Genomic DNA, 27,197 nt, shown 5'->3' with positions numbered 1-27,197 from the left:
ACCTTGGGCAAGACACATGCTCTCAGCCTCAGAAGAAGGCAATGGCAAACCTCCTCTGAACAAATCATGCCAAGAAAACCCTGTGATGGGGCAGGATGACCAGACACCCTCCGTTTCAGCCTTCTGTCCAGGAGGAATTCCCAAGTGTCCTCCATTTTGAGAATGACTTAAGAAGCACGAATTTACACTTATGTGAATGTTCTGAGCTTTTTTATGTGATGTCCTCCGTTTTTCTTGAATATTCTACATTTTGTGGTGCCTTGTCCACTTTTGCAGTTATGACATCTGTTCATCCCGCCTTGGGGTCACCACCATAAGTCAGAAAGTGCTTGAAGGCACACAGCAACAACAGCAGCAGCAACAACAACAACGAAAAACTGAAGGCAGTTGGCACAAAGGCACTTCAGATGGACCCTTGGCACAAAGAGAAAGACTCTGGCAGAAAGCGAAAGCTGGAGCATTGAGAAAAGAAACACACACACACACAAACACAAACACACACAAACACACACTTTGGGACTCTCTCCATTCTCCTGAAGTTATGATCAATCTTTTTTCCAAGAAGGGGCTTTGGGGGATTAACTTTTTGAAATAGTTTTTTTTAAAATAAAACTTTGTATATTTAGTGCTTTGTACTGTTTTAATTTGGGACTGTTTTGAATTTTATGACCTGCCTTGAGTCCCTGTACCAGGAGGAAGGTGGGATGTAAATAATAATAATAATAATAATAATAATAATAATAATAATAATATTAATAATAATAGTGCATTCTTTGAAATGGGGGGAAACTGCATGAAAAAATGGTGAGGAAGAGGAAAAACATTCCAGGAAATTAGATCCATGATTTCCTTGCCTTTCAAAATAAATAAATGAAATGAAATCCCACTGTATTGGCAAAGATCAGTCAGGGATCCCCAAACTGTAGTCCTCCAGGAGTTTTGGACTTCAGCTCCCAAAATTCCCAGTTAGCTGGGCCGGTGCTTCGGAATTCTGGGAGCTGAAGTCCAAAAAACCTGGAGGACCTAAAGTGGGGCGCACTAAAACAAATGCCAGTCCTTGCCCATAGGGAATCATTGGGGAATCCTTGCCCATAGGTAGGGAATTGTTGGGGAACACCTGCTGCCCCTATGGAAACCATACTTGCCCATAGGAGATGATTGGGGAATGCCTGCTATGGGCAAGTATCCTCCAATGGTTCCCTCTGGGCAAGTATGGTTTCTCTGTGGGCAGTAGTACTACTACCATTTCTTCCCGACTTCGCTGCCCAGTCAGTGGAGCTGCAGCAGCAGCAGCAGCAGCAGGAGGAGGAGGAGGGAGAGCTGTGCTGCTGCCGGGCCTTTTGGGGCTGCCTTTCTTTCCCCAGCTGCAGCTCCCCTGTCTGTCAGGAGGAGGGAGAGGGAGTCCCCGCCGGAGCCAGAGAGTGTGCCTGAGCCTGGCTGGGAGGAGGAGGAGGAGGAGGAGGAGGAGCCCTCCTTGTATAAACCTTGGCCACCCTGCCTGCCCCTGAGCAGCCCTGAGAGAAAGAGAGGAAGGAGGGCAGCTAAAGGGCGGGAAGGGGGTGCCCCCCGAGTCCTGGCTGGCTTTCCAAGAGGAGTCTTTGGGGTCCCTGGCTGGGGCGAGGGATGCCAGTGGCCATGAAGCCCCGCCAGGGAGGCTCCTTGGCAGGGCTGGCAGCCTGGTGGGGGCTCTCCTGGCATCTCCTTGCCCACTGCCAGGGCACCAAGGGCACCCTGCCTCGCCTCCGCCTCGCCTACAAAGGTAAGCCACTCTCTCTTTCTCGGAGGGTTGTGTTTCCGACTGATTGCAAGTCCAGAGTGGGCTCTAAGGTTGCTTCGGAGTTTGCCCCCCCCCCCGCATTGGCCCTCCTCTGAGGCTGAGAGAGTGTGACTCGCCCAAGGTCTCCCGGTGGGCTTCCATGGCTGAGCAGGGAGTCCAGCCCTGGGCTCCCAAGGTCCAAACCACTGCCCCCCATTGGCTCTCTTTCTAAATTCTCCTATTCTCTTTGAAAGCTTTCTCTTCCTTGTCTTAATTCCAATGACTGTTGGGGGGGGGGGGGGGCTTTTCAAAAGCAAGAAAAGAAAAAACCCTTCCCATTTTGCAGATGGTCAACTGAGGCTTCCAAAGTGCAGTTTGAGGAAGGGCTGCGAAGAGGGTGCCTGGGTTACAGAAATGGGTCCTAATATTAGACTTTGGTCTCATATTGGTGGCAGCATCCACACTGCAGAAATAAGCCAGTTTGACACCACTTTAACTGCCATGGAGAATGGAATGGAAATTTGAGAATGATGCTGTCCTTTGTTGTGGCACCAGACCTCTCTGATAGTAAACTCCATGGCATTGAAGCAGTGTCACACTGGATTATTTCTGCAGGACAGATGCAGCCATAAACCCACTTCAGTTTACATTTCCAGGATGTATAACATCTTGATCTGATATTATCTCTTCCACTTTCTACTGTACCTTGGGCATTTGCCAGTTGTGCTCCTTAAATAGAAATGAAACTCAGTGATGCTTCTTTCTTTTAATTCCTGACAGCAGTATTAAGACATCATCCTCTGAAACCCATTAATAGTTTTGAATCATAGGCTAGAGGTCCTCATACTAACTGTTTCCTAGGAACTCGCATCATTGACCATCAAAGCCAAGAGGGATATTTTCAAGGGCCGAGATCTAAATTCTTTCCCTTTTAATTGAAAATCATATTTATCCAGTCTGATGAATAAACATATATATCTAATATAATCAAGTACAGATCTGGTACTAGACTGGACATTGAAATACAACAGTTCTGTTTGGAGGGGAAGCTGCAAACAAAAAATATTCCTACAGTTCAAAAATCTTTCCATTTCTCCCCAGAACTTGAATTCTTATGGATGACAGAATCCATTTAACAGTTCTGAACATGACTAAGTTGAGGTGCATGCAGTTTTTATAGATCAAAATGAATTGTTTCCCTCTATATGTGTGGTCTCCTGCCATGCATGCAGTGCACACATCGGAAAGGACTGTTTCCAGACATATGCATATGTATAATGGAGCACATATAGCATGCAAAACCATAGGCAGATGTATGGAATCAGCTGCAGATTTTCATAGCCTGAAAAGAAAAGAAAAATTACTTGCTAAATATTTGCATGTCAGAATGGAAAAGTACAGCTACAAGGACCCATTAAAAACATGGCAACGCTCCTGAATCTAGGAGCAAGTGTCCAGCTGTTTTTATTTGTTTTCCCTATCTACTTTTATTTCTTATACAGCACAGTTTGCAATGGGAAGGTTAATATTTCTCTTCCACTTTTGGAGGTATTAGACGCACCAGTGACATCCCCGCCCCATGATCCCGTGAATACATGCCAGTAATTCATTTGGTCACACGAAAAGGGCTGGCTCCCATTGCCAGCACCTGGGGAGCAGAGCTCGGAAAAAATAACCCTTTTGCCCTCCAGTTCCCATGATCCCTGGCAAGCATGGCCACCAAAACAATGGACTGTTTTATTGAAGCTTTTTACATTTTCCAGTACCATTTTGGAGGCTTGCTTCACTCTTTAATCCCCCCTTCCATGCTTTTCTCTCCCCAGTTTGTACGTAATGCATCTGAGGAAGTAGACTGAAGTTTACAAAAGCTCATGATGCCAATTTTTTCCTTTCAGTTAGTCTCAAAGGTGCTACAAGATCTCTCTGCCTTTTGAGCTGGTTTGTGTGCTATGATGTGATTTTATTGCTTTGCTTGATTAAGTGAAATTTTAATAGCATCAGGATTTTGTAAGCCACTCTGTAAGTCAGTATCCAAACAGGTGGCATATAAATAAATCTAACAAAATAATATAGATGCAAAGGGATCTTGCAGCACCTTTGAGACTTCAGGCAGTCTCAAAGATGCTACTGCAAGATCGCTTTGCATACTGATTTGCCAGATTAACACGGCTGTGCCTTTGAAAATAATGTGAAGTTTGTTTCTGGAAACTCTTATCCACACGAGTAGCAACTTGTCATCAAGAGAATATTAAAAGGCATCTCATAGGAGCCAGGGACGTAGCCAATGGGGGGGGGGTCCGAGGGGTCCGGGGCCCCTTTCCATTAGATACAATGAATGGTGTCTATCGTCGCACCGCTGTGCCCAAGCCCCAATATAATGGTGGCACCACCCCCCTTCCCAAAATCCTGGCTACATCCCTGTAGGAGCTTAAATTGGTGTTGCTTTGCTTCATCCATGAGCCAATGGTGCTCTGCTCTGACTATGGGCAGGAGTCCTTCCCAGCTTTGAGATTGTAGGCGCTTCTTATCTAGAGATGCCAGGGAACAGGAGTACTGTATAGCTATGGGAGGGGAACGAAAATGAAGCCAATGCTCTCTCCCCCATTACGTTCTGCTCCACAATGAAATTTTCCTTCCGTATCCATATTTCTAGCATTGCAAAGGGTAGATACTGAAGATTGTTCACATCTAGAACTCTTGCTCTGTTCACATTCTCTTGGTAACTTTGGGCCCGAACAGACAGACCAAAATAAAGCTGCTTCAGGTCACTTTGGAGGTATGCTGTTTAAATAATGCATGCATCCTAAGAGGGTAGATGCCACACCAAAGCCATGCTCCAGTCCTAAGGACTGGAGCGCAGCTTTGGCGCAGCTTCTGGCCTCTTAAGATGCATGTGTCATTTAAACAGCATACCCCTCCAAAGTGACCCGAAGCAGCTTTATTTTGGCCTGTCCTGTTCAGGCCCTTTGTTTCATTTGTTTCTTCGGATGCCTCAAATGTATTTCTAAATGCTCAATTGAAGTTTTAAATTATTGCAATGCTAGAAATTTGGGGACTGAAGTGAAAAAGAAAATTGACTGAAGAAGGAGAATTCTTATGGGGGGGAATGTTCACATCCCCCTCCCCCTCAAGCAGCCCTGCCAGAGACTGAAATGGTAGCTTCCTATATATAAATTGTATTCTGCTGAAATCTGGGCCTCTTTTCCTTCTTTCCCCATGTTTCCTGGAGAATTGTTTTGTTTCAGCTGTTAAAGATCTTTTTCTTTACCCAATGACAATCTTATCTTAGAACAGGTGGTGTTAATGGCAACAAGAAGAGATGCTCAAAGGTGTCCTAGATGCTTCTAAAAATTTCTGAAGCCTCTCGACAGTGGGTCTATCAGACTCAGGGCTAGTACCTCCAGGATGTGGCATAGGGAGTTTGATCTTTTTCCTCACCCACTCTTATTATCATCATAACATTGTTTCTGTCAGTAGAGGCTGAGCATGAGGGTTTAGCATGTACATTTTAGCATGCACATTTATATACTGCTTATCAGTGTACTAAGCACTCCCTAAGCAGTTTACAGTCTGTAAGCTAATTGCCCCCAACAAGTACTCATTTTACCGACCTACGAAAGGATGGAAGGCTGAGTCAGACTTGAAGCCCTGCATGGGGTCAGACTCGCAACCTTGTGGCTGCAGTATTGGCATTTAACCACTGTGCCACCAGAGCTCCCTCCACAGTTTAGGATTTTAGGATTTAGGAAGGATGCTTGTATGGAATGCCTGCTTTCTAAATTTGGGTAATGTTGTTTCACTGGAAGATTACATGACCGATCTATTGTATGTTGGAAACATCATCGGCACCTAGCCATAATTCAACTGTCATCCTCCAATTAATGATCACTTCCAGATCACAGAGATAAGTGCTCTTAGAGTGCTCAGTATAAAGGTGATCATAAAGAGATTGGTAGGCGGTGTTTCTGCCTGTCTGGCTTTAATGATGAAACTGGGACTGCTTTTTATTCTGTTTCTTTCACTAGTCAAAGGATAAGGACTTGGTAAATGATAGCAAGCACCACCAAATATTTAAACAGGGGCTAGGGATAAATCTGCACCTTAATGCTATCATATTGTATATTGCGATAGCAAAGTTTATGAGATCTGTCATTGCTTATTAGCATTTCACTTTGGTAACTGTTATGCAACTTGTAGCTTCCTCATCCATGAGAAAGGTGTGAAATGAGTCTGTCTCCCTGTGTAGAAACAGGCATCTCTCTTCAGTCCCTTACAATCTGCTTTACATATGTTTGAGAATACTGGTATAAGTTTGAAGGGTTAGTTTAACTGACTTCTGATTTTACCATATAGTCCCAAGGGAGCTTGTAGCACCTTAGAGACTGAATTTGTAGCATAACCTTTGTGGACTCAGTCTACTTCATCAGGTACTACCTCATAACCCTGGTATTTAGACTGAGGTTTGGTCAGAAAAGGATTAATGAAATCACTGGAAAGATACAGGACATCTTTTTGATGGCAGTGGGGCATGAAGGAACAACAGTTCTGGGTGAGTCTTTCAGGTAAGATTGGGATGAAAGTGATTTTCAGCTTTGGCATTATCTACAGAGTACAAAAACTCAAAAACGTAATGTGGAGAGTCATGTCTGTTGGAGCACTCATGTGCTTGAATCTCCACTCAAAATGCCATAAGTCTCCAACGAACACATTCAGAGGAAAACAAAACTTTGGGTAAAACATTTGCAGCCATAAAGTTTCACTGCTTGGAGAACTGGGGAGTGAAGCCTTGAAGACTAGGTAGTACTTTAAAGTTCTTCCATAGGAAGTCTTAGTGTTTCCTCACACTACAAACATGGCAAAGTTACAGCAAGAGTAAAAGTCAATGGCACTTGGACAGTTTTAATTTAGGCAACTCCAGCCACAAAGACACTTGATATTGTGGCTGAGAAATGTACAGCTTTCTTTGGGAATAGTGTTTCCTGGGTTAAGAAGCTTGCTTGTCAGGCAATGGCTCCAATATTTAGTATCCGAATATTATTGGATTATAGATCCCAGAATCCCTAACCATACTGGCTTTGAATACTGGACATACCTGCAGACTTTTATTGTTTCAGTATCTTGAAATGTGAATGGGAGGTAGAAAAAGCCAGGAAAGAACAAGAGTTAAAATGGGGGCTATATCCAAGCAGGATACAGTTATATCAGGATATAATCAGGCTATATCTCATTATTTGCCATTGCATAAGCTACTGGTAAAACTCACAGTTGGATCTCATGGGAATAGCTACAGAGGGCTGTATTTGCAAGTAATTTGGAGTACGGCAACCCTGTGAAGTATTGCTAAGTTTAAAGCAGCATCTGCACTTTGGGCACAAATTTCTCTTTCCGATTGTTCAAGGATCCATCTGAATGCAAAATGAGAGCCTGTGGCAAGAAAGCAAAGTCTTCTTAACCTCAAACAGACTAAAGGAAATAGGGGGTAGCCTGCTTTTGGGAGCAGTTCATTGAATAGCGGAAACACAAAACAGAAGAGTTGGGTTTGCACCAGATTTGAGAGGGCAGATGTGGTACTGGCTGAGGCCCAGCCTAATTTTTTTATTATGGAAAATTGTCAGAGCTGGGAAAGGTAACAATCCCCAGTGGAGTTATCCATGAGGACACTGTAGTTATGGTCTTTTGCCTCATCACAGAAGGGAAGTAAAATGAATCTCCTTAAATAGCGTAAGGTGCAAACATTAAATTGTGACAGAGGTTGTAGAATCACAGAGTTAGAAGAGACCTCAAAGGCCATCCAGTCCAATTCCACCCTGCCATGCAGGAAGATACTCCTGATAAATGCCCATCCAGCCTCTGTTTAAAGACCACAAAAGGAGATTCCACTACATTCAGAGAGGCAGCACATTCCACTGTTGTCTCCCAATTACTTCCAGAGTTTATTCATTTAGTAAAAACATATTTAGTAATTACACTCAGAAGCTGGAAAAGTTATTATTAAAGTAAGACTTGGATCTACATTGCAGAATTAAGGCAGTTTGACACCACTTTAACTGCCATAGCTCAATACTATGGAATTCTGGGATTTATAGTTTAGGGAGATATTTAGCCTTTTCTGTCAGAGAGCTCTGGTGCCACAGTAAACTACAAATTCCAGGGTTCCATAGGATGAAGCCTGAACATGATGTTTATCATAGGATGAACATAACATTCACAGGCACTAAATGTAACCAGCAAATAACTAGATCAAATTAATGCTTGCATTATGCTTTACATACTCTTTTACCTGCCTTAGGCATGGCCAGTGGCCATTTTGACAGGAGAATCCTGGGAGTTGTGGTCTAAAACCCTAACTTTTCTGCAACTTTGTAATCTGTGCAATTTAGCATGATATCCTGGGTTTTCTAAAATATATTATCAAATAGTATGGAAACATTATAAAACAAGGAAAACAGACATCTGAAATGTTCAAACAGATTCAAGTTAGGAACATTTGGAAATAGCTCTTGTCCTGACCTGTTTAATTTAAAAAGAAAAGAGAAGAAAATACTTGGCAGTTTTAAATAGCTTCTCTTTCACCACCTCTCTGCTGTAATTTGTATAGGAGCATATGAATGCTCATAGAAACAATAATAGGAGCTATTACTACAAAAAGGGCCACAAATTATTCCTGTGATAAGAGTGCCTAAGAAGAATGTGAATGAATTGCTCAAGATAACAATGGGCATGGAATTCCAGCAGAACAGCCGCTTTGCTTTTTAAAAACAGACAGGGGAAAGAGTCTTGGGGTATAAGGTGCCACAAAACCACAGGCACTTACATGTTCAATTTAGTCTGTTGGGGTCTGTGGGAATTCAAAGGAGAGAAAACTTCATAGCCAACCCTAGAAGCCACAAGTATTCTAGTGTTAGTTCATGGACCACCTTTGCTGGAATTTTAATAAAAACAAATGCTTAAAAAGTAATCAGGAGCATGGTCATATCTGCATTATATGCATGAGTCCAGCGATACGCAGATTCAGAGAATCTCACAGCTTCTTCATATCTTTGTATTTATATCTAATGTGTTTCCTGCCTCAGTTTAGTCATCTTTTGTTTATTTCTTAAAAGAGGTGTGATAATAGCAGTGAAAGACACTGTTTACAGTATAACATGTGGTCTGCTCTAACTGAATGTTTTTCTCTGTAATGGCAGGCTTTCAATGAAGGATCAAAGGGTTTGTTTTTGTATGTGTAGGGGTACATTAGAAAAAAGTAGCTGGTTTTGCATCACATTAGATAGCCTGAGAAGCATTTTTGTAGACAGCTATACTTATCTGTGGCATCAGAAAATGGCATATTCAAAACTTTTAAACTTACCACAACACTTTGATCACGGATCTTAAGGTGGTCATTCTGGAACAAAGGTGCTTCAAAGACATTTTACAACATGAAACAACTGGGAAAAAATTGATCTGTAGTTCAGCTCTTCTGGTTTGAACAGAGACAGTGATTTAACATATGTTAATCAATACAAGGATGCCCATTTAATAATTAATACCATACTTTGTGCATTTGTTGGATAACTGCAAACTTAGAAATTAAGTGTAAATTGCCAGGTGATTACATACTTTCAAAATTTTCCTTCCCTTTGTCCTTCCTGTTGATAATCAACTCATCCAATCATGAACCATTCCTGACAACTGGAGATAGCATTACAACATGCACCAGATAGAGTGGAAAGTATCCATGAAAACTTTCCCCACAATCAGTTTGTTAGTTTTCAAGGTAAATATAAGGTAATATACCTTTACACACAGGTCTCTAAACTGAGGGCCAAAACAGACTAACCAAAAGTACCAGACTTTCCTGGTTAGTCTTTTTGGTCACATAGGCCCTATACAGACTGCCAGAAAGCACCAGCCTGTGGGCAGAGTCAGGGCTCAGCATACTGACAATGCTTGCCCTAACTCTGCCCCATGGCGCCATTTTGGCATGCGCCAGTCCAGCACTGCGTACAAATGATGCAGCACCGAAGGGGCGTTATTAAGTTGTGCCAGCGTGGCTATGGCACCCCTTGGAGGGCGAAAAAGGAGCTGCTTTTTGGGGATCCTTTTTGCACCCCAGAGGCTGGATTGGGGCTGGGGCATGATCTGGCCAGGAAAGGGGCGGTTGCATGTCGCTCCTTAGGGACAATCTGTATAGCCCCTTAGTTTTTAAGGTACCACAATACTGTTGTTTTTGTTCCAGAAAACTAACCCTGCTAAAATGCCTCTCAAAATACATTTCTCAGCATCTGCTTTCAGGCTGCGCTGATTGTGTAATTTTTACATTGATGCTGTACTTAGTAGAACACAGTCAAGAGCCAGATCTAAATCCCAGCACTTGAATGGTATGTGACATCTGGTCAAAAATATGCCAGCACACTCTGAAGGCAACAGGTTGTGATCATTAAGTTGATGGTCTAGTCTCTGCTTTGTCAGCACCAGCAAATTACCATACTTAGGATGAAATAGGGCATTTGAAGATATACTTGTGTTGTTATGATTTTCCATCAACATTATTATTTTGCTCTTTTGCCTGAGTTTTCTGAATCATTGCAAGCACCTCTGACATATATCTGTCTGTTGCCCTTTTGTTAGCTTGCTATAATTTGGGTGATATGGATTAAATCTTAGAGTTTAGTCTTCCCTTACCCTGTCCCTGGACCCTCTGTTCTTTGTTAGTATAAATGTTACTTTTTGGTGGTATATCTCCCAGAATGCCCCAGGTAGCATGTGGCATGTACAGAGTGAAAATACGTCGCACCATGAAATGTCCCTTCACTTTCCAAATCTGTAGTGTTGTAGTAGGCAAAGTAATCAAAGGAATGTGAACACAGCAAATATAAGAGTTCCAGATGTGAAATATTTTCAGTGTCTCACTCTTTGCAATACTAGAAATTTGGGGACTGAAGGAAAAAATCATTAGTTCAGCAAAAGTCTTACTTTCCTTCCTCACAATGCTACACTCCAGGAAACTGCCAGCTTAGAATAAGAGTGAATAAAAGAACATTTAGACCAGTCATTTAAAAGGGTGATAAATGTGTAGGTACATGTGTGTTTCATTTCAAAGATGTGTCTTTAGCTGTCTTGTGGAGTTCTGATGAAAGCACATCTTCCTAATAAACAAGTAATACTTATACAGTGGGCCTTTGGTATCCTCTGGGGTTTTCTTACCCCATGGATACCAAAATCCATGGATGCTCAAGCCCCATCAAATAAAATGGATAGTAAAATGGTGACTCTTATATAAAATGGCAAAATCAAGGCCCGATACAGACAGGCCAAAATAAAGCTGCTTTGAGTCACTTTAAATGATGCATGCGTACTAAGAGTCTGGAAGCTGCACCAAAGCCACGATCCAGTCCTAAGGACTGGAGTGCAGCTTTGGCACAACTTAGTTCGCTCTTAGTTCGCATGCATCATTTAAACAGCATACCTCCAAAGTGATTCAAAGCAGCTTTATTTTGGTCTGTCTATATGGGGCCCAAGTTTTGCTTTTTGGAATATATTTATTTTTTTAATATTTGCAAGCTGATGCTTAAATCCATGGATGAGGAATCTGTGGACATGGAGGGTGAATTGTAAACCTGTTTTCAATCATACACTCCTTTATTGACTGCTGGATGGCTTTCTGATTTCTGGGAGATCTCCAAGGTTCCCCCTGAGATGTTGTAAGATTCGAAGGAGCACCTGCCACACAGAGCCACCAGCAACAGGACTACAAAGTCAAGCTGTGTGGGAGCTCGGAATACTGTATTGGGTATTGGGTGCACATTCAACCAATTTTTTCCCCAGTCTTGTGCAATAGGAAGGTCAGTGGCATGAGCTTATACTAAGCAAGACAGTTGGTGTTTGTTTCCGGAGAACTGTGCTGTGGATCAGTGTTTATTCCATCTCACATTGAAAATGACCTCCCTCCACTTGATTTGTTTCAGAATAACAGGGCCAAGACATCCTCTCTCTCCTTTGACACAGTGAAGTGTCTTGCTTCCCTCTCATCCTCTCAGTTTCCTTTCCCTTGTAGTTTATTTTTAAATGGTTCCTCCCTTCATGCTGTTGTTTATTTGTGGAGGGGAAGACTCTCACGGTCAAGACTTAGTTTCTCCCCTTCTCAACATACGCAGCATGCCTTGCAGAAACTGTTGAGGCTGGCTACAAGTATAACCAGGGCTGAATTTTCTTTTATTTGTTTCCTCTGCATTGTCTTCAGCTTCCCCATAGTAATAAAATGAGCTGTTTTCTTTTCTCCATCCTGCTCACATGGCTTGAAAGCTTCTAGAGACCATTTAACCACAGGTTGAGTCTCCGGTATCCAAAGTGTCTGCAACCAGAGGTGTTTTGGAGGTGGGAATATTTGTATATACATGATGAGATATCTTTGAGATGGAACCCAAGTCAAAACTTGAAATTCATTTATATTTTGTACTCACTTTATGCACATAGTCTGAAGGTAAATTTGTTCATAATATTTTTAATAATTTTGTGCCTGAGACAAAAGTTTTTGTACACTGAACCATCAGAAAGAAAAGGTGTCAGTAACACAGCCACCCATGTGAGTGCATAGTTTTGGATTTTGGAATATTTTGGATTTTGGAATTCTGGATAAGGGTTACTCCACATGTATTTGTTTGCAAATTAATTATGTCTTCTGAGGATCTGAGTTATTATTTTCCAGTTATTTGCAGTTGTCTATCCTTACTCCAGAGTGGAGTGCTGTATTACTGACTCTATTTTACACATGGGTAGCAAGTCTAAATATCCTAAGGCACCAGGTCCCATCTGATCCTGGAAACGAAGTAAGGTCAGTTCTGGTTAGTACTTGGATGGGATTGCACATGCAGTGGTCTCCTCAAGCTAGGCAGAGACCTCACAGGTTCATAGGAGAGCTACAGTTCTTGAGGCTGCGTGTATAGTGTAGCAGTTATAACCAGAGGCACAAGAAAATTAGGTCAGGAATTCCCTATTGGGAGGTTGTGGTTGGATCTTCTATTGTAAGAGGGAAGGAGATAAAATCTTCGAAGAGCAAGAGCTGGCAGTGGGACAATCTAGTGGAGATGCCAGATGAAATGTGTCAACATACAGGATTAACTGGAAAAAGGCAAGATTCTGCCTCACCCTTTGGAGTTCTTGCAAGCATTTCTGGATGTTGTTTTCCACTTCCAGAAACTGTGCGGTAGATTTTCATAGCTTCCTTCACAGTGTGTAGGTGCGTTTAAGGAAGCCCTGAGTTTACCCTGATAAGAACAGCTACATTTGTGCCATGGGGACTTCTTGATTTGTTTGTTTGTACATGGCCAGCAGAAGTCAAAACTCTGTGCTTGTTTGGGAAGACCAGTTGAGGAAATTCCCATTTTAACTGAAACTGTGTAAACATCCTTCTCTTGTCCCAAGACAAGATTCAGAAGGTAGGATTGACCCAAATGGTTTTACTCTCTGAGGCAAGCCAGCAAATGGTTTCTTAGAGATCAAATTATCTTGGCACCTGAGGCAGATAATCCTACAAGCACCTCCTTCATTTCTATGGCAGGAGAAATACAATAGTAACAAGGTAAACAACTGACAGTTTGCTGCCGTGTCATGACACCTAAGACATGCTCCCTAAGGTGGATTCTCATTCTGTCTAATGGTAGGACTGGGCCTGTTAGATGAAGCAGGAGTGACTTATTAGGTGCCAAAGGGCAAATTATCATCTCTCCTTGAGTGCCTCAAATTGAATCTCTCAGTGCATTAGTGAGGTATTTTATTTTTTTACCTTCAGTACAGTGATTAAAATACGTCACACTCATGCACGCAGTAATTCTACATTTGATAGAGAGATAAAAGTGTGTTTCAAAGTTGAAGGCACTGAGCAGAGGTGTAGCTAGGTGGGAATGGATGAGGGCTGACCTTCCCCAAATAAGAATTCTGTCCCCTGAGTGAAATTCTCTTCTAGTACCCAAATTTCAAGCACTGCAGTACAATTGGCCCTCTATATTTGCAGTTTTGACTTTTGCGGATTTGATTATACAGTATGCGGATTTCATCAATATGTTATCTCCAGGAATCTTTAAGTTCTCCAGCACAACTCTGCCAGAAGTTGACCATGGAACCACACTGGAGAACCTAGAGATTGCTAGAGAAAACACTTCTACAGAATTTGTATTTCCTCCAGTGTGATTCTCTGGTCAGTTTACAGTGGATGTTGATCATAGAGATGCACTGGAAGACCTAGAGATTCTTACGGAGATGTTCTCTCAGTCTCTCTATGCAGTTTTCCCACTTTCATGGGGTCCTGCAGCCCTGACTTTGGAGCACGGAGAGTCCATTATAATTTAAAACTTGAGCTGAGCATTTAACAATACAGTTTTGGTATCTCATTCTCTTCAATGCTAGAAATGCAGGGATTGGAGGAACAATGCCCTCATCCTCTTCCCATAGCTATGTCCTGACACTGGATTTAGTTCTATTAAGACAACCAGCTATAAGCTGAAAAATGTCCAGAGCCAATTTTATTCTTGTTGGGAAAGTTTCAGGCAGGTTCTGAAGTATGTAACACTGAAGCATTTAATGAGATGGACAAGCTAAGATGATACTTTAGGTGCCTACAATTTCATGCTGCTCTTTCCTTGAAATTTACCCCATGGTAATATCTGTGTTGAGGAGAGAGGATTTTTAATACTTGAAGTGTGTTCATTTCTTGGCTGGCTGTGAATGGTCCTCTGATAAGGAATCTTTTGAATTTCTCTGACATTTATCACTGCGGAGGAAACAGCTGCTTGTGGCAGGCACTGCCAGGTTTATTCCTGTAGAGAAGGAAACTGAATCAGATATACATGAGTCTTTGCCAGACATGGGAATCTATTAAAAATGGAACTTTTCAAAGTCAAACATATAAAATTAAGTGTTTTGTATGAGTGGTCCTAGAGCAAATTGGGCCTGAACTTTCACTGGAAGCAAAGAAGACTACACTAAGGCTGTCATACTTTGAACACATCATGAGATGATGTGACTTACTGGAAAAGATGATACATTAAGCCCTCCGTATCCACAGATTCTGTATCTATGAATTCAACCATATATATATATAAAAAGCAAACCTTGATTTTGCCATTTTATATAAAGGAAAACATTTTACAGTGGTCCCTCCGGATTCACGGCCTTGGCACTCACAGTTTCAGTCATTCATGAAGCCAAGGCTGCAGCTCCCTCCCTCCCTCCCTTACTGGCATCTTCCCCTCGGCAATGGGGACTTTAATCAGAGGACAAAGGGTCTTGGAGATGTCCCATCCATAGGGTCGCCATGAGTTGAGATTGACTCAAGGGCAATTAACAATAAAAAGTACAGTGGTCACTCCGGATTCGTGGGGGATATGTTCCGGGGTGGGTGGGAGCTGTGAACCCAAAATTTCATGAATATTCAAGTTCCATTGTCCTCAGTGGTGTCATTGACTATTTGTGAAATTTTCTCCCTCCCTTACCAGCATCTTCTTCCTGGTGCTGGAGATTTAATTGGAGCCTGGGCCACCAGGGCTTGTAATCGGCCCCGGCAGCCATCAAAACTCTCTTTCTCAGCACATGCCCTGCCCCCTCTGCCACAGCCAATTGACATTTTGCACACCCAGCCCCAAATGCTCCATCTTTCCCAGCATTATTGTCTTTTCCAATGAGTCCTTTCTTATCCGAAGTACGACAGCCTCAGTTTGGTCATCTTGGCTTCCAGGGAGGTTTCTGACTTGATCTGTTCTAGGAGCCATTTGTTTGTCCTTTTGGCTGTCCATGGGATCCTCAGCACTCTTCTCCAGCACCACATCTCAAATGAATGGATGTGCTCCCTATCTTCTTTCTTAAGAAGCTCTTACATCCATACATAGTTATAGGAAATACAATGGATGTATGATTCTAACTTTTGTGCTACATTGCATATAATGGAACTATAGCATGCACTGATTTTAGTATCCATGGGGGATAACTAAGGTCTCTTATATAAAATAAAATGGTGCATTATTTGCAGGCTGCAGAGAGACACAAGAGATGTGACATTGCAGGGAGATGCAGTATGTTGTTGTTATTACACCATTAGTTTGTTTTACAAAGCTGGATTTGTGTAATAGAAGTTTAGAATTTATTTATCTATTTATTATTTCTATGTTTCTTCTTCCCAGAAAGGTACCCAACACAGCTCAAAGATAATTGTTTTTTTAAAAAACTTTATGATTAACATTTAAAAACAATTAAAATCACCTAGCTAAAAACAATATAAAATTACATAAAACTTAAAAGTTTTTTTTTAAAAAAATAACTAGAACACACATACCATATAAAAGCTTCCCTGACATGATTATATAATTGTGTATAACTGTAGTCCAAAATGATTATTTTTTAAAAACGTTGACTGTTTAACTTTTACTCTGCTTTTCTTTCAATATGGGACAATATGGCAGTTACAAAACACTATGTTAATTCATGATGTTATTATTTTCTTACCATGCCATAACTGCTGGACCTCATCCCCTTCCCCACCACCACTCCCTTCTTCTTTTGTGTCATGTCTTTTCAGATTGTAAGCCTGAGGGCAGGGAACCATCTAATTAAAAAGATTGTATGTACAGCACTGTGTAAATTTACAGCGCTTTATAAATAAAGGTTAATAATAATAATAATAATAATAATAATAATAATAATAATAATAATAATGCCATAAGCATACTTGTCACATAGCTTGGAAAAGTTCCATGGGGGGAGGAGGAGGAAGAAGAATTCCCCCTTCCACCTCTGAGCTAACATTTTAGGCATTTTTGTGCACTTTTAAAATGGCATGAGAAAAAAGAAAACCAAAGTGCCGACTATGCAGAGACAGAGGAGAAGGACCCTCTAGAATCAAACCAACTTAAAATGTGCCTCAGCCAGTCAGTTCCCAGGGCTCCAAATGCAATTAGGGGGGCAAGAAGTTGTGTCCCAAGAGCAATGAGAATGCCACAAAGGAGGCAGGGGGGAGTATTCATTTCTCTGGAGTGAAGAAGCACAGAGGGACTGAGTGCAGCTCAAGGTGAGAGCAGTGCTGCTGCCACCAGAACACATCAGGGATGGGCGCTGTTTGAGGGCTACGAGAATGGCTTAGGATCAGAGAGTTGCAGGAGACAACAAAGGCCATTCAGTCCAACCCCCTTGCCATACAGGAACACACAATCAAAACACTCTTGACAGGGGACTGTCCAGCCTCTGCTTAAAAATAAGAAATCACCAAAGGAGATGCCACCACAGCCCAAGGGACTGTTGAACAGCTCTCACTGTCAAGAAGTTCCTCCTAAAGTTGAGGTCGAATCTGTTTTCCTGTACCTTGCATCCATTGCTGTGGGTCCTAGGTTCTGGAGCAGCAGAAAAAAAAGCTTGCTCCAGCATCAATATGCCACTCCTTCAATTGTTTAAACAGGGCTATCATATCACCTCTTAACCTTCTCTTCCCCAGGCTAAACATACCCAGCTTTCTAAGTCTCTCCTCATAGGGCATGGTTTCCAGATCCTGGAAACACTATTCGGGTCGCCCTCCTCTGGATATGCTCTAGCTTCTCAACATGCTTCCTGAATTGTGGTGCCCAGAATTCCAGGTGAGTCCTGATCAAAGCAGAATAGAGTGGCACTATTACTTCCCTCATAGACACTATACTAGAATTGCATTGACTTTTTTAGCTGCCACATCACACCATTGACTCATGTTCAACTTGTGGTCTATTAGGACTCCTAGGTCCCTTTCACACGTACCCATGGCTTGCCCACAGTGTTCTTTCACCCCCTCCCAGTGAAACCCATGCGGTCTCAACCCATTGCACCCCCATAGTTACGCCTCTAGCAGTCGATACTAAAACTCCTGAGAGGAATCCATACATTAAAATGGATCTGGGTAGAAACCCTTGAGCCACAGCAGCTACAGGAATTCACAGTAACTTGGCAGCAAGGGAATTTTAGCATGACAAACTCTTTCTGAATGTGACCTAAAAAATGAAGTTCAATGAGCTCTCAAGACTCAAAAGATTGAATGTCTGATTGCAGTGAAGTCTCTGGTTATAAATGGATCCTTTCACTGATGAATGTGTGATAGATGTATTACAGTATTATATGATGTTGCAAAAAAAAAAAAATATCATTCATGCCCCCTACATAATGGATTTGGTGAAATATCACACTCAGGGGGTGGGGGTGGGGAGCTGGGCATAATTCCTGAACCTCACTGTTGTAGTTTATGCTGTCGACCATTAATCTCTTTCTGTATGGCCACAATACTTAAGCAAGAGGGGAAAGTCTCTTGCCAGATTAAAACAAATAATGAGAGCTCCCTATTGAAGGAAGAATTTTCTAGGGAAGTTTTCTAAAACAACAAAAACCTAAGAGCCCTTGCCAATGCTATTCTGAGACAGGAAAATATTATTTCTGTTTAATAATAGAAAAATAGACGGGTCCCTTAAGTGGCCACTTCTTGAACTTGTATTTCTGAAGGGCCTATAAACTGGCAGGAACTGAGACAGGCTAATTGTACAGTGTGGGTCTAGCAAGATAAATGTGAGTGCCTAGTTACTACCCTTATTTAGGTCCCAAATAGCAGAGGTCCTTTCCAGATTATTGGTTTATATAGTTTGCTATAAATGTCTATTTGTTGCTGGAGTCATTTCAGACCTCTTTGGACATTTTCTGTAATGGGAAAATCTCCATTCCTTAACATCCAAACCACAAATTTGTTTTTGCTGGGAAAATCCTGTGCTTACCTCCCCCCCCCCCCCACTTCCATGCTCCCAAATACTGGCACTACTAACACAGTTTTCACACAAAAGTTGTTTATGTAACTGTCACAGAAACACTGTGAATGTTGCCTGTACAGTGTGAGTGATGACTAGTATCACAGTTTCACTCCCCATCATGTTGTTTGGTGAATATTTGGGGGTTTGAAAATTATGTTCAGCATCAGTCCTCCCTTGGCCACTTGATATCTCAAGCAGAATGTCCACAAGTAGCCTTCTCTTCGGCTGTATTGGTTCCTCTCTTCGCCATTTGGAGAGTCTTGAAATAAATACCAGAAAAATTATTCAGATCTCCCTCACCCCAACAGTTTCATCCTATATCTGCAGTTTGGATATTGAACCATGGAGGAGTTGCAAGAACCTTGCAAAAGTGCTAAAATGTGGTTAGAAAATAACGTTAGTTGCCAGAATAAAAAAGAAGGTGGACCAGAGGTGCTTCCACAGTAGATTTTAGTGTGCCATCACTGTGCTTCATTTACTCACTTGTAATGGGTCATCTGCATGACATCAACATCCAGTTGTCCTTCCTCTTTGTTCCAGCTGTTTTCTTTTCTCAGATCAGAAAATTTGACATTAAAAAAAATAACATTAGTGCAGATACCAGAAGTGGTGATGCCTTTTAAGAGCTACTATATTCTTCCATCTCTTGAAGATATGTGGTTTTCTTGAATATAATGAAGCATTGTAAACTTTTGTCAAGGGAAACATTTTGGGCACACTCACTATGGACAGGTGGAGGAAGGAAAGGGGAATAAAAGTGTTTGAAGTGGACACCTAAATAAAAATGTGTAGAGTAGGTAATGTGAATTTAATGTTGGATAACAGGGGGTACACACATGCACAAACACACCAACTTTTTTGCTACAGAAGCTAACAACAACTGCTTTCAGTTGATTCCAGGGGTCTTTCTCCTCCACTGTTTCTATGGAAGGAGGCTATGGGAATGTAATTTCTTCCTAGAGATGTTGTTGGTGGGGCAGGGGAATGGATGTCCATTTTGCCCCATTTGGGAGTGGGAAATGCATCTGCAGCCCACCATTAACTGTTAAGTCCCTGGTCCCCCAAACTATTACATATTTCACCCTCCCCGGGACGTAGCCAGGATTTTAGGAAGGGGGGGGGTCCAGACTAAGTGCCACCATTATAATGGGGCTTGGGTGCAGCAGCGCAGCAGCACACACCATTCATTTTTCTAATGGAAGGGGGGGGGTCCTAACCCCAAGATCCCCCCCGGCTATGTCCCTGCCCCCCCCAAATGCTGAGGTCAGAGATCCATTTTTGCAGCCAGAGAACTGGTGTAAAAACAGCAAGTTGTGTTAAATTCAGCAAGATGTGAAGCATCCATACCCTGCAATGTTGCACAGTTGAAAACTGGCACATATGATACTAAGCACAATCACAGTGAGGTCAAGTTGGCAAAGGTTATTAATGAGGAAGAAGCCACAATCTGGGAATGGCTGCAGCATCTGGCTTTTGCTTGAGTCTACAGAGAAGGACATGATTCCACTCCTTCCTCTCCTCTCAACCTCTCCCCCCCCCCCCGGGCTAATTGATTGCAAACTACTTGTGCACTTTGAACTCAGTTTACAGCAATGGATGCCAGCTAAGGATAAGGAGAGAACGTAGGAGTAGGGAAAAGAAACCGAGACATTCTGCTGTAACTCAAAAAGTGCAATGCAGAGGATTAGGAGTTCATCATCAAATTGGGACGGTTGGTGGATATGGACATCTGATCCTTTATTGGTGCTGGATGACAGTTTTGTTAGTTCATTATCACGCAAGACCTCTCTATACCTTGGGGTTACCTTTGGCCTCTTACTTATTAGAAGGCCCCTCGTCAATGAAACCTGCCCAGCATCCATTCTTTATACACTTTCCCTAAATGTATAAGGGCTAGGGTCCCAAGTGTCTTCATCTTATAAGTTTAATATGTTTGGTAGTGTGTTTATATGTGTCTATGATGTGGTTTAGAATTAGACAGAGGCTTCAGCTGTAACAAACAAACACTGACTTTATTCAATAACATTTAGCAAGAATGTAACTTAGGTACAGTGAATAGTTCCGAGGTGGTTACATAAATATTACAGTTGCAGACATTTCACAGTTTCCTCTTCATAATCTGCAATACACTTTTTCTCCCTTTCAGTATCCTTCTCTCAACTCAGTTCCCTTCATTTCCTTTCAACTCTCTTCATTGCTCCTGAACTCCCTCTCACCTCCCACTCAACTGCTCTGCACTGAACTCTTGAGCAGAACTCTCTTGAGCTGAGCTGAGCTCAACCCAACCCAACCCAACCCAACCCAACCCAACCCAACCCAACCCATCCCATCCCATCCCATCCCATCCCATCCCATCCCATCCCATCCCATCCCATCCCATCCCATCCCATCTCATCTTCGCTGACTTCCCAGTCACTCATTCCTCCCTTTTATATCTACTCCTTCCCTGGCAGCCCCTCCCTCACAGTCAGCCCTAACTGGGATTGGCTGTCAGGAACCCAACTCTGCCCAGTAACTCCGTCACATTCATTTATTTATTTTTTAAATCTCTGACCGAATTAGCCCTGAAACAGTTCAGCACCAGCCATTTTTTATATCATCTAATCACTATTTATCAATGTGCTTTTCTTTTGTGCTAAATACACAGTAAAATTTTTAAAAAAAGCTCTTAGGTACTAATGGGTAACTGTTTGCAGACGGAAAAGCTGCTTACTGATAATAAAAAGTTGTTGCTTTTAAATGGTGACTTGGGTTTTTTAATGGCTTGTTTGGTTAATCACATCTTCCCCACTTACTGCAGCCTTATCACATGCACTGGTATAAGTGGATCATAGTGCCTGAGACCTACAAACAGAAAAATTGCAGGGGTTCCTGGTAGTGTAGAAAGTCAGGTGAATTCCATTTGTAGTTTACAGTGGAAAAGAAATTACCATTTTGGAACTGCCTCATTGGAAACAGTGAGGAGAAGAACAATGTCTAGAGCTGAAGTAGAGAAAGTAGCAATTGGCCTGTTAATTTGTTTCATTCATTTATAAGATCATCTTTCCAAAGAGATAAAAGCAACATGCAACAACTCAATCAAATATTTGCTTAATAAGACTATTTGTGAAATGGAACCTGGAGTCCTCGTAGACCACATGTTGAACATGAGTCAACAGCATGAACTGGCAGCTAAAAAACCCAATGCAATTCTAGGCTGTATCAATAGAAGTAGAATCATAGAATTATACAGTTGGATCAGACCACAAGGGCCATCCAGTCCAACCCCCTGCCATGCAGGAACTGTATAAACACTATACTTCTATTGATGCAGCCTAAAATTGCATTGGCCTTGTTATACTGTCTAGATCAAGGGAAGGAATAGTGCCATTCTGCTTTGGTCAGGCCTCACCTGGAATACTGTGTCCAGTTCCAGGCATCACAGTTCAAAAAGGATGTTGAGAAGCTGGAGTATGTCCAGAGGAGGGTGACCAAGATGGTGAAGGGTCTGGAAACCATGCCCTATGAGGAGAGACTTAGGAAGTTGGGTATGTTTAGCCTGGAGAAGAGATGGATAAGAGGTGATATGATAGTCCTGTTTAAGTACTTGAAGGGGTGTCATATTGAGGCTGGAGCAAGCTTTTTTTCTGTTGCTCCAGAGAATAGGACCCGGAACAATGGATGCAAGCTCCAGGAAAAGAGATTCCACCTCAACATTAGGAGAACTTCCTGACAGTAAGGGCTGTTCAACAGTGGAACACACTCCCTTGGAGTGTAGTGGAGTCGTCCCCCTTGGAAGTCTTTAAACAGAGGCTGGATGGCCATCTGTTGGGGGTGCTTTGATGGTGAGTTCCTGCATGGCAGGGGGTTGGACTGGATGGCCCTTGTGGTCTCTTCCAGCTCTATGATTCTATGAAATATACTAGTTAAATTAATGTGCAAGGAATTGGGAAATAACCCTTTTATGGAAAAGAGGGTGGTATGGTGGGAGACCACCAAGGAATACCAGATGCTGTAGGCTATATTTCAGATTAAGGAACTGGCCAAACCACCTCTGGGTATTACTTTCCTGACAAAACCCTGATGAATTCATTGGATCACCATAAGTCTACAGGTGATTTGAAGGACCTCTCTCTCACACACAGACAGACACACACACACTACATGCAAGTTAGTTTTCTTTCTGCTCTTTTACTCATCTAGGTTCCTCTTAAAATGTGGCCCGTGTTTTTGAGAACTTAAATGTTCATTCACTGTAGGGCTTATTTACACAACGGAAAAAAAAACCTTCCACCTGACCTCCAAAGCTGGTGTGATAAGGCGACATGACATACGGCCCTATCTGTGCCAAACTTGGGGTATACCACCTTAACCTGGATTTTTAAAAATGCACACTTTTCTCCAGAGTTTGCAGGAAACTTTGGTGTTTCCTGTTGTGCGAACAATAGATTGGCCCTGGATTTGAGGGTGCAGGGAGGCAAGACAGTTTGTTGCTTGGCAGGTTACAGTCTGGGCTGGATTATAGAAAAGTTTCCCCATCTCAATGCCACCACTGCTAGTGTATGGGGTGCTTGCTCTGAGATTGGAAACGAGGCATCAGAAAACAGTACAAGGTACTGTGTGCCACCAGTGGGTTAGAAACTGGCCAGGACATTGAGGTAAGTGGTGATACCTGCCAGACAGCAATCTAACCTGCAAGGAAAGTCAGCAGAAAAGGCAGTGACAGCAAGAGCTGACAGAGGAAAGGTAGCAGAAGCAGATAAAAGTAACATCTGGATGCAGGGATGCAGATAGACATCTGCCCTCTGTCCCTGCAGAGAAACAGGTAGTGGGGTGGCTCTGGGGCAGGTTCGGGGCAGAACAGGTTGGGGAGTCCATTTGTAACTTTGTTCCTATTGTAAACATGGCCTTTGTGCAGAGCTGTAGGGTTCCCCCCCCCCCCCAACCCCACTCATGGTTATTGAAACAGCTAGATAGTTATATTCAGGGGCTTGGTTTGCACAAACTGAGAGCTCAGCAGTTCAGGTCCCAGACTGGTTCATGTTTCTCACATTTTGCCTTTCATTTATGCCTGTGTGTGTTCCATGGGAAACCATAGGAATGAGAAGGAAGGGCAAGGGTCCCTGTCTCTTGTGAAACAGCTGCAAGACTCCTGTGCTGGTCCACTGCCCTTTAGTAATAATCCTTCATACTTGAGTGAATGTAAGGAAGGAGACTGGATGCCACAGCAGGAGAAATGGGTTTCTTGGTCAGGCAGGTGGCAGCTGTTGCCCAGTCGTTCTAGCTGAGAATGCCTGGGATCAGCTCATTGCCTATTAAGACAGGTTACAGCCTTTTCTATGAGCTTCCATTCCTGGCAGAGAAACTGGAATTCAGAAACAGAAGATATATTGCTCAGTTTGTGTGTGTGTGTGTGTGTGTGCATGTGCACTGAATTTAATCTGTCTAATTTCACATTAGTCTCAGAGTGTACATGGAAAATACAGTGGCCAAGATGTATCATGTTGAGAGCATCTGCAGGTTGCTGAAGTATGGATTTTGTATGAACTATGTTTTTTAAATGCAACTATACACACACACACACACACACACACACAGAAATTGGGAGTCTGTGGGTGTATCTACACTGTAGAAATTATACCATTTGATACTAGTTTAAGTGCTCTAGCACCATCCTATGGAATCCTAGGATTTCTAGTTTTGCAAAATAGCACAAGATGTCATGTTGCAAACCATTAGAAAGGAACGGGTGCCGTATTGTTGTAAACTGTACTGCTTTTAATAGTTTTTAAAAATCTTTTACATGGCATTTTATTTAATTTATTTACTATAAAATGTTTTAATATTGTGATAGTTAATTCTATTTTAATGTCTACTTTTTGTATGTTTTAACTGTATTGCTCTTTGAAACTGTAAGTCTCCTTGAGTAGAAATTCTGGGAGGAAAGTGGGATACCAATAAATACAGTGGGCCCTCCACGTTTGCAAGGGTAGGGGCACAGGACCTCAGTGAAAGTGGAAAAACCACATTTAAAAAAAACAAACAGCATTTTTTTTTTTACCTAAGAAAATAGGTACATAGAAATCTCTAGGTCCTCCAGCGCAACACTATGGTCAACATCTGCCAGAATTTGACCATAGAGACATACTGGAGGACCTACAAATGCCTAGAGAAGGTTTTTCTCTAAGAATCTCCAAGTTTTTCAGCACAACCTTATGGCCAATTTCTAGCAGAGTTGTGCCAGAAGACCTAGAAATTCCTGGAGAGACATATTAATCCGCAAATAATCAAATCTGAAGAAGTCAAAGCCACAAATGTGGAGGGCTGACTGTATAATAAATAAATAAATCTTGGAAATGAAACTGATTCCAGTGCTATAGTATGGTATAGTGATATAGTATTAAGGCTAGCCTTGCAGTGGCCACCAAGGCAAAGGGAAGACCCAGTGACCTTCACAGTTACGCTACATCTGGCAATGGAACAATAATAATCCATTTAGGTCTGTAAAACCTTGTTAGAAAAATAGGGACGGCATGCCCAAACCTTCTTTGCAGAAAAAGCAGACTCCAAGCTGTGCCTGTGTCTGAGAGAGGTGGGAGGTGTCGGGATCTGAACGTGACTTCTCACCAAGGGCATGGGGATATGTGGGATGGGAGAAAGATCTGTCTTGGCTTTTGCTGTGTCCAGATGTGTGCATGCACATACGGACATGCTTAAAGCCAATAGTGTTTACTTGGTACTACTTTTATATTCTTTTTTGGTGCCAGAGGAAAACTTTTTCCACCCAAAACATATAACAGGCATTTTAGTTTGCTGTGTTAAATAACTTTAAAAATCTGTTGTGCCTGCATTCTATTGGGTTTATTCTCTCTCATTATTTTATTTGTAATCACTTCTGAGAGTCAGCGCTGAAGAACAGCTAATAAATTCCTAAATGAATAAGTTGCTGTCTGGAGGAACGTGCTGCCCATGATAGCAGTGCCCATTTGCTTATGCTTTGCTTGTGCATTTGTTGACTGAGAAAATATTACAGATCGTTGGTGTTCAGGGGGGCTGTCTCCCACTGAAAGGAAACAAATTGTGTTCTGTTGCTCTGGGAATGTCCCACTAACAAAGGATAATAGAGGAGGCAATTATAGGGTAATAAGAGAAAATTATCATTTATTTCCTAACTAGTTACTATCATATGGATTGCAAAACCAGTCTCCTTCTGCCAGTATACCTCTTCAGGTTAAATGAATTGCCCAGCAGTTCTTTTTGATCACATGGTGCTGTAGAAGTACCAAGGAAGAGTTGTGTAGCATTTTTAAGACAATGAGATTGACTATAGCATGCTCTTTTTAAAATTACAATCTACTCTGTTAAATCCATGGAGTGTAATTTTAGAGTTTAAAGATGTATTGCAGTGTACATAGTTAGGAATGGGATGAAGCCAAAATAGAATGCGGGAATTACATTATTAACACTGGCCATTACAAAACTGTTGGTGCTAACACAAGCATAATGGCATCTTACAAAGTGGATTGTAATTCAGCAAAGCTCTATAATAAATGCTGCTGCTGTTGTTGTTGAGTACCTCATTATTGACTCATGGAGACTCTAAGGTGGCCCTATCATATGGTTCTCTTCAGAGGTGGTTTTCCATTCCCATCCGCTGAGACTGAGAGAGTGTGATTTGTCTAAGGTGAGTCTTTATGCTCTAGCAGGGATTCAAACCCAGACCTCCAGAGTCATAGTCCAACACTCAAACCACTACATTAAACTGGCTGTCCTCTATAATCTATAGTTTTGTCTTAAAGGTGCCACACAACTCTTTCTTGTCTTTCTGCAACATTGACTATAAGACCACCCCTTTGACAAATGCTAGAATGTATTACCAATACTATTTAAAGCTAAATAACTAGAAATAATGTCTGCATAGGGACAGTGGGAAAGATTTGTAGATCTAGCAAGGGGAGTCCAAATTATTTCAAGCAAGCTGTGTCACTTGTGTTACTTTTCTTCTGCACTGTCAATATGTCCTTGTGTTTATTAATAGTTTCTTAAAGAGTTTTATTGTCTTGTCCCATTTCTGGGAATTGCTTTCTGTGGCTCTCCTCCCTTTTCCTTTGCACATTTCTTCATTATGTTCTGCCTGCCCCTACCCTACCTTACCCCCAACCCAGCCCTGCTTGCTTGCTGTGGTGTTGACAGGATTCTTGTTGTAATCCCCAACTGGGTTATAAATGGCTTTTTCTGCTTCTGGTCTCTCACAGGATTGAGTGACTTTGGCCCTGTCAGAGCCCAGCCAGCTCCTCTAGAGAAATAATTACATATCCCAATGCAAATAAGCAAAGAGTCAACTGGAAACAAATGACACAGCTAAAGAAAACATAACTGGGATGTAGGGTGGGAAGGATGTGGGGCTTTTAAAATAAACTCCCATCAAAAGCAAAGGAGGGGAAAATGAAGAGGAGGATTTGGGAAAGGATTAGGGCTCCCAAGTGGAGAGGGCTGGTGAAGGTTGGAGTGAAAAGCTAATAATGGGGTGCAGACCTTTGCTGATTTATCTCGAAGGATTAGACTGCCTTTACCTTTATACTTGGAGCACAAGTGTCTGCTCTTTGACTCTTCAGATTTTCTACCTCCTGTACTGCTTCTTTCAACTTTTCGGTATTTTAAATATACAGTATGTTGAT

At 42.0% G+C, this 27,197-nt stretch overlaps 1 protein-coding gene across 1 annotated transcript in view; it reads left to right on the top strand.

Annotated features, from left to right (window-relative positions):
• The first annotated feature begins 1,526 nt into the window (after positions 1-1,526).
• The window catches only part of SEMA3G (semaphorin 3G), a 109,750-nt gene continuing 84,079 nt past the window's right edge, over positions 1,527-27,197 (top strand). The window contains exon 1 of the mRNA XM_089524676.1: positions 1,527-1,759. Within this exon, the coding sequence (XP_089380802.1) occupies positions 1,624-1,759 (136 nt within the window). The 5' untranslated portion in view covers positions 1,527-1,623. The remainder of the gene's footprint in view (positions 1,760-27,197) is intronic.

The sequence above is a fragment of the Sceloporus occidentalis genome, unplaced genomic scaffold, assembly GCF_023333645.1.
Source record: "Sceloporus occidentalis isolate IW3139 unplaced genomic scaffold, rSceOcc1.0.p SCAF_1, whole genome shotgun sequence".
Classification (NCBI taxonomy): Eukaryota; Metazoa; Chordata; class Lepidosauria; order Squamata; family Phrynosomatidae; genus Sceloporus; species Sceloporus occidentalis.
This window is presented reverse-complemented; position numbering and strand designations above follow the sequence as displayed.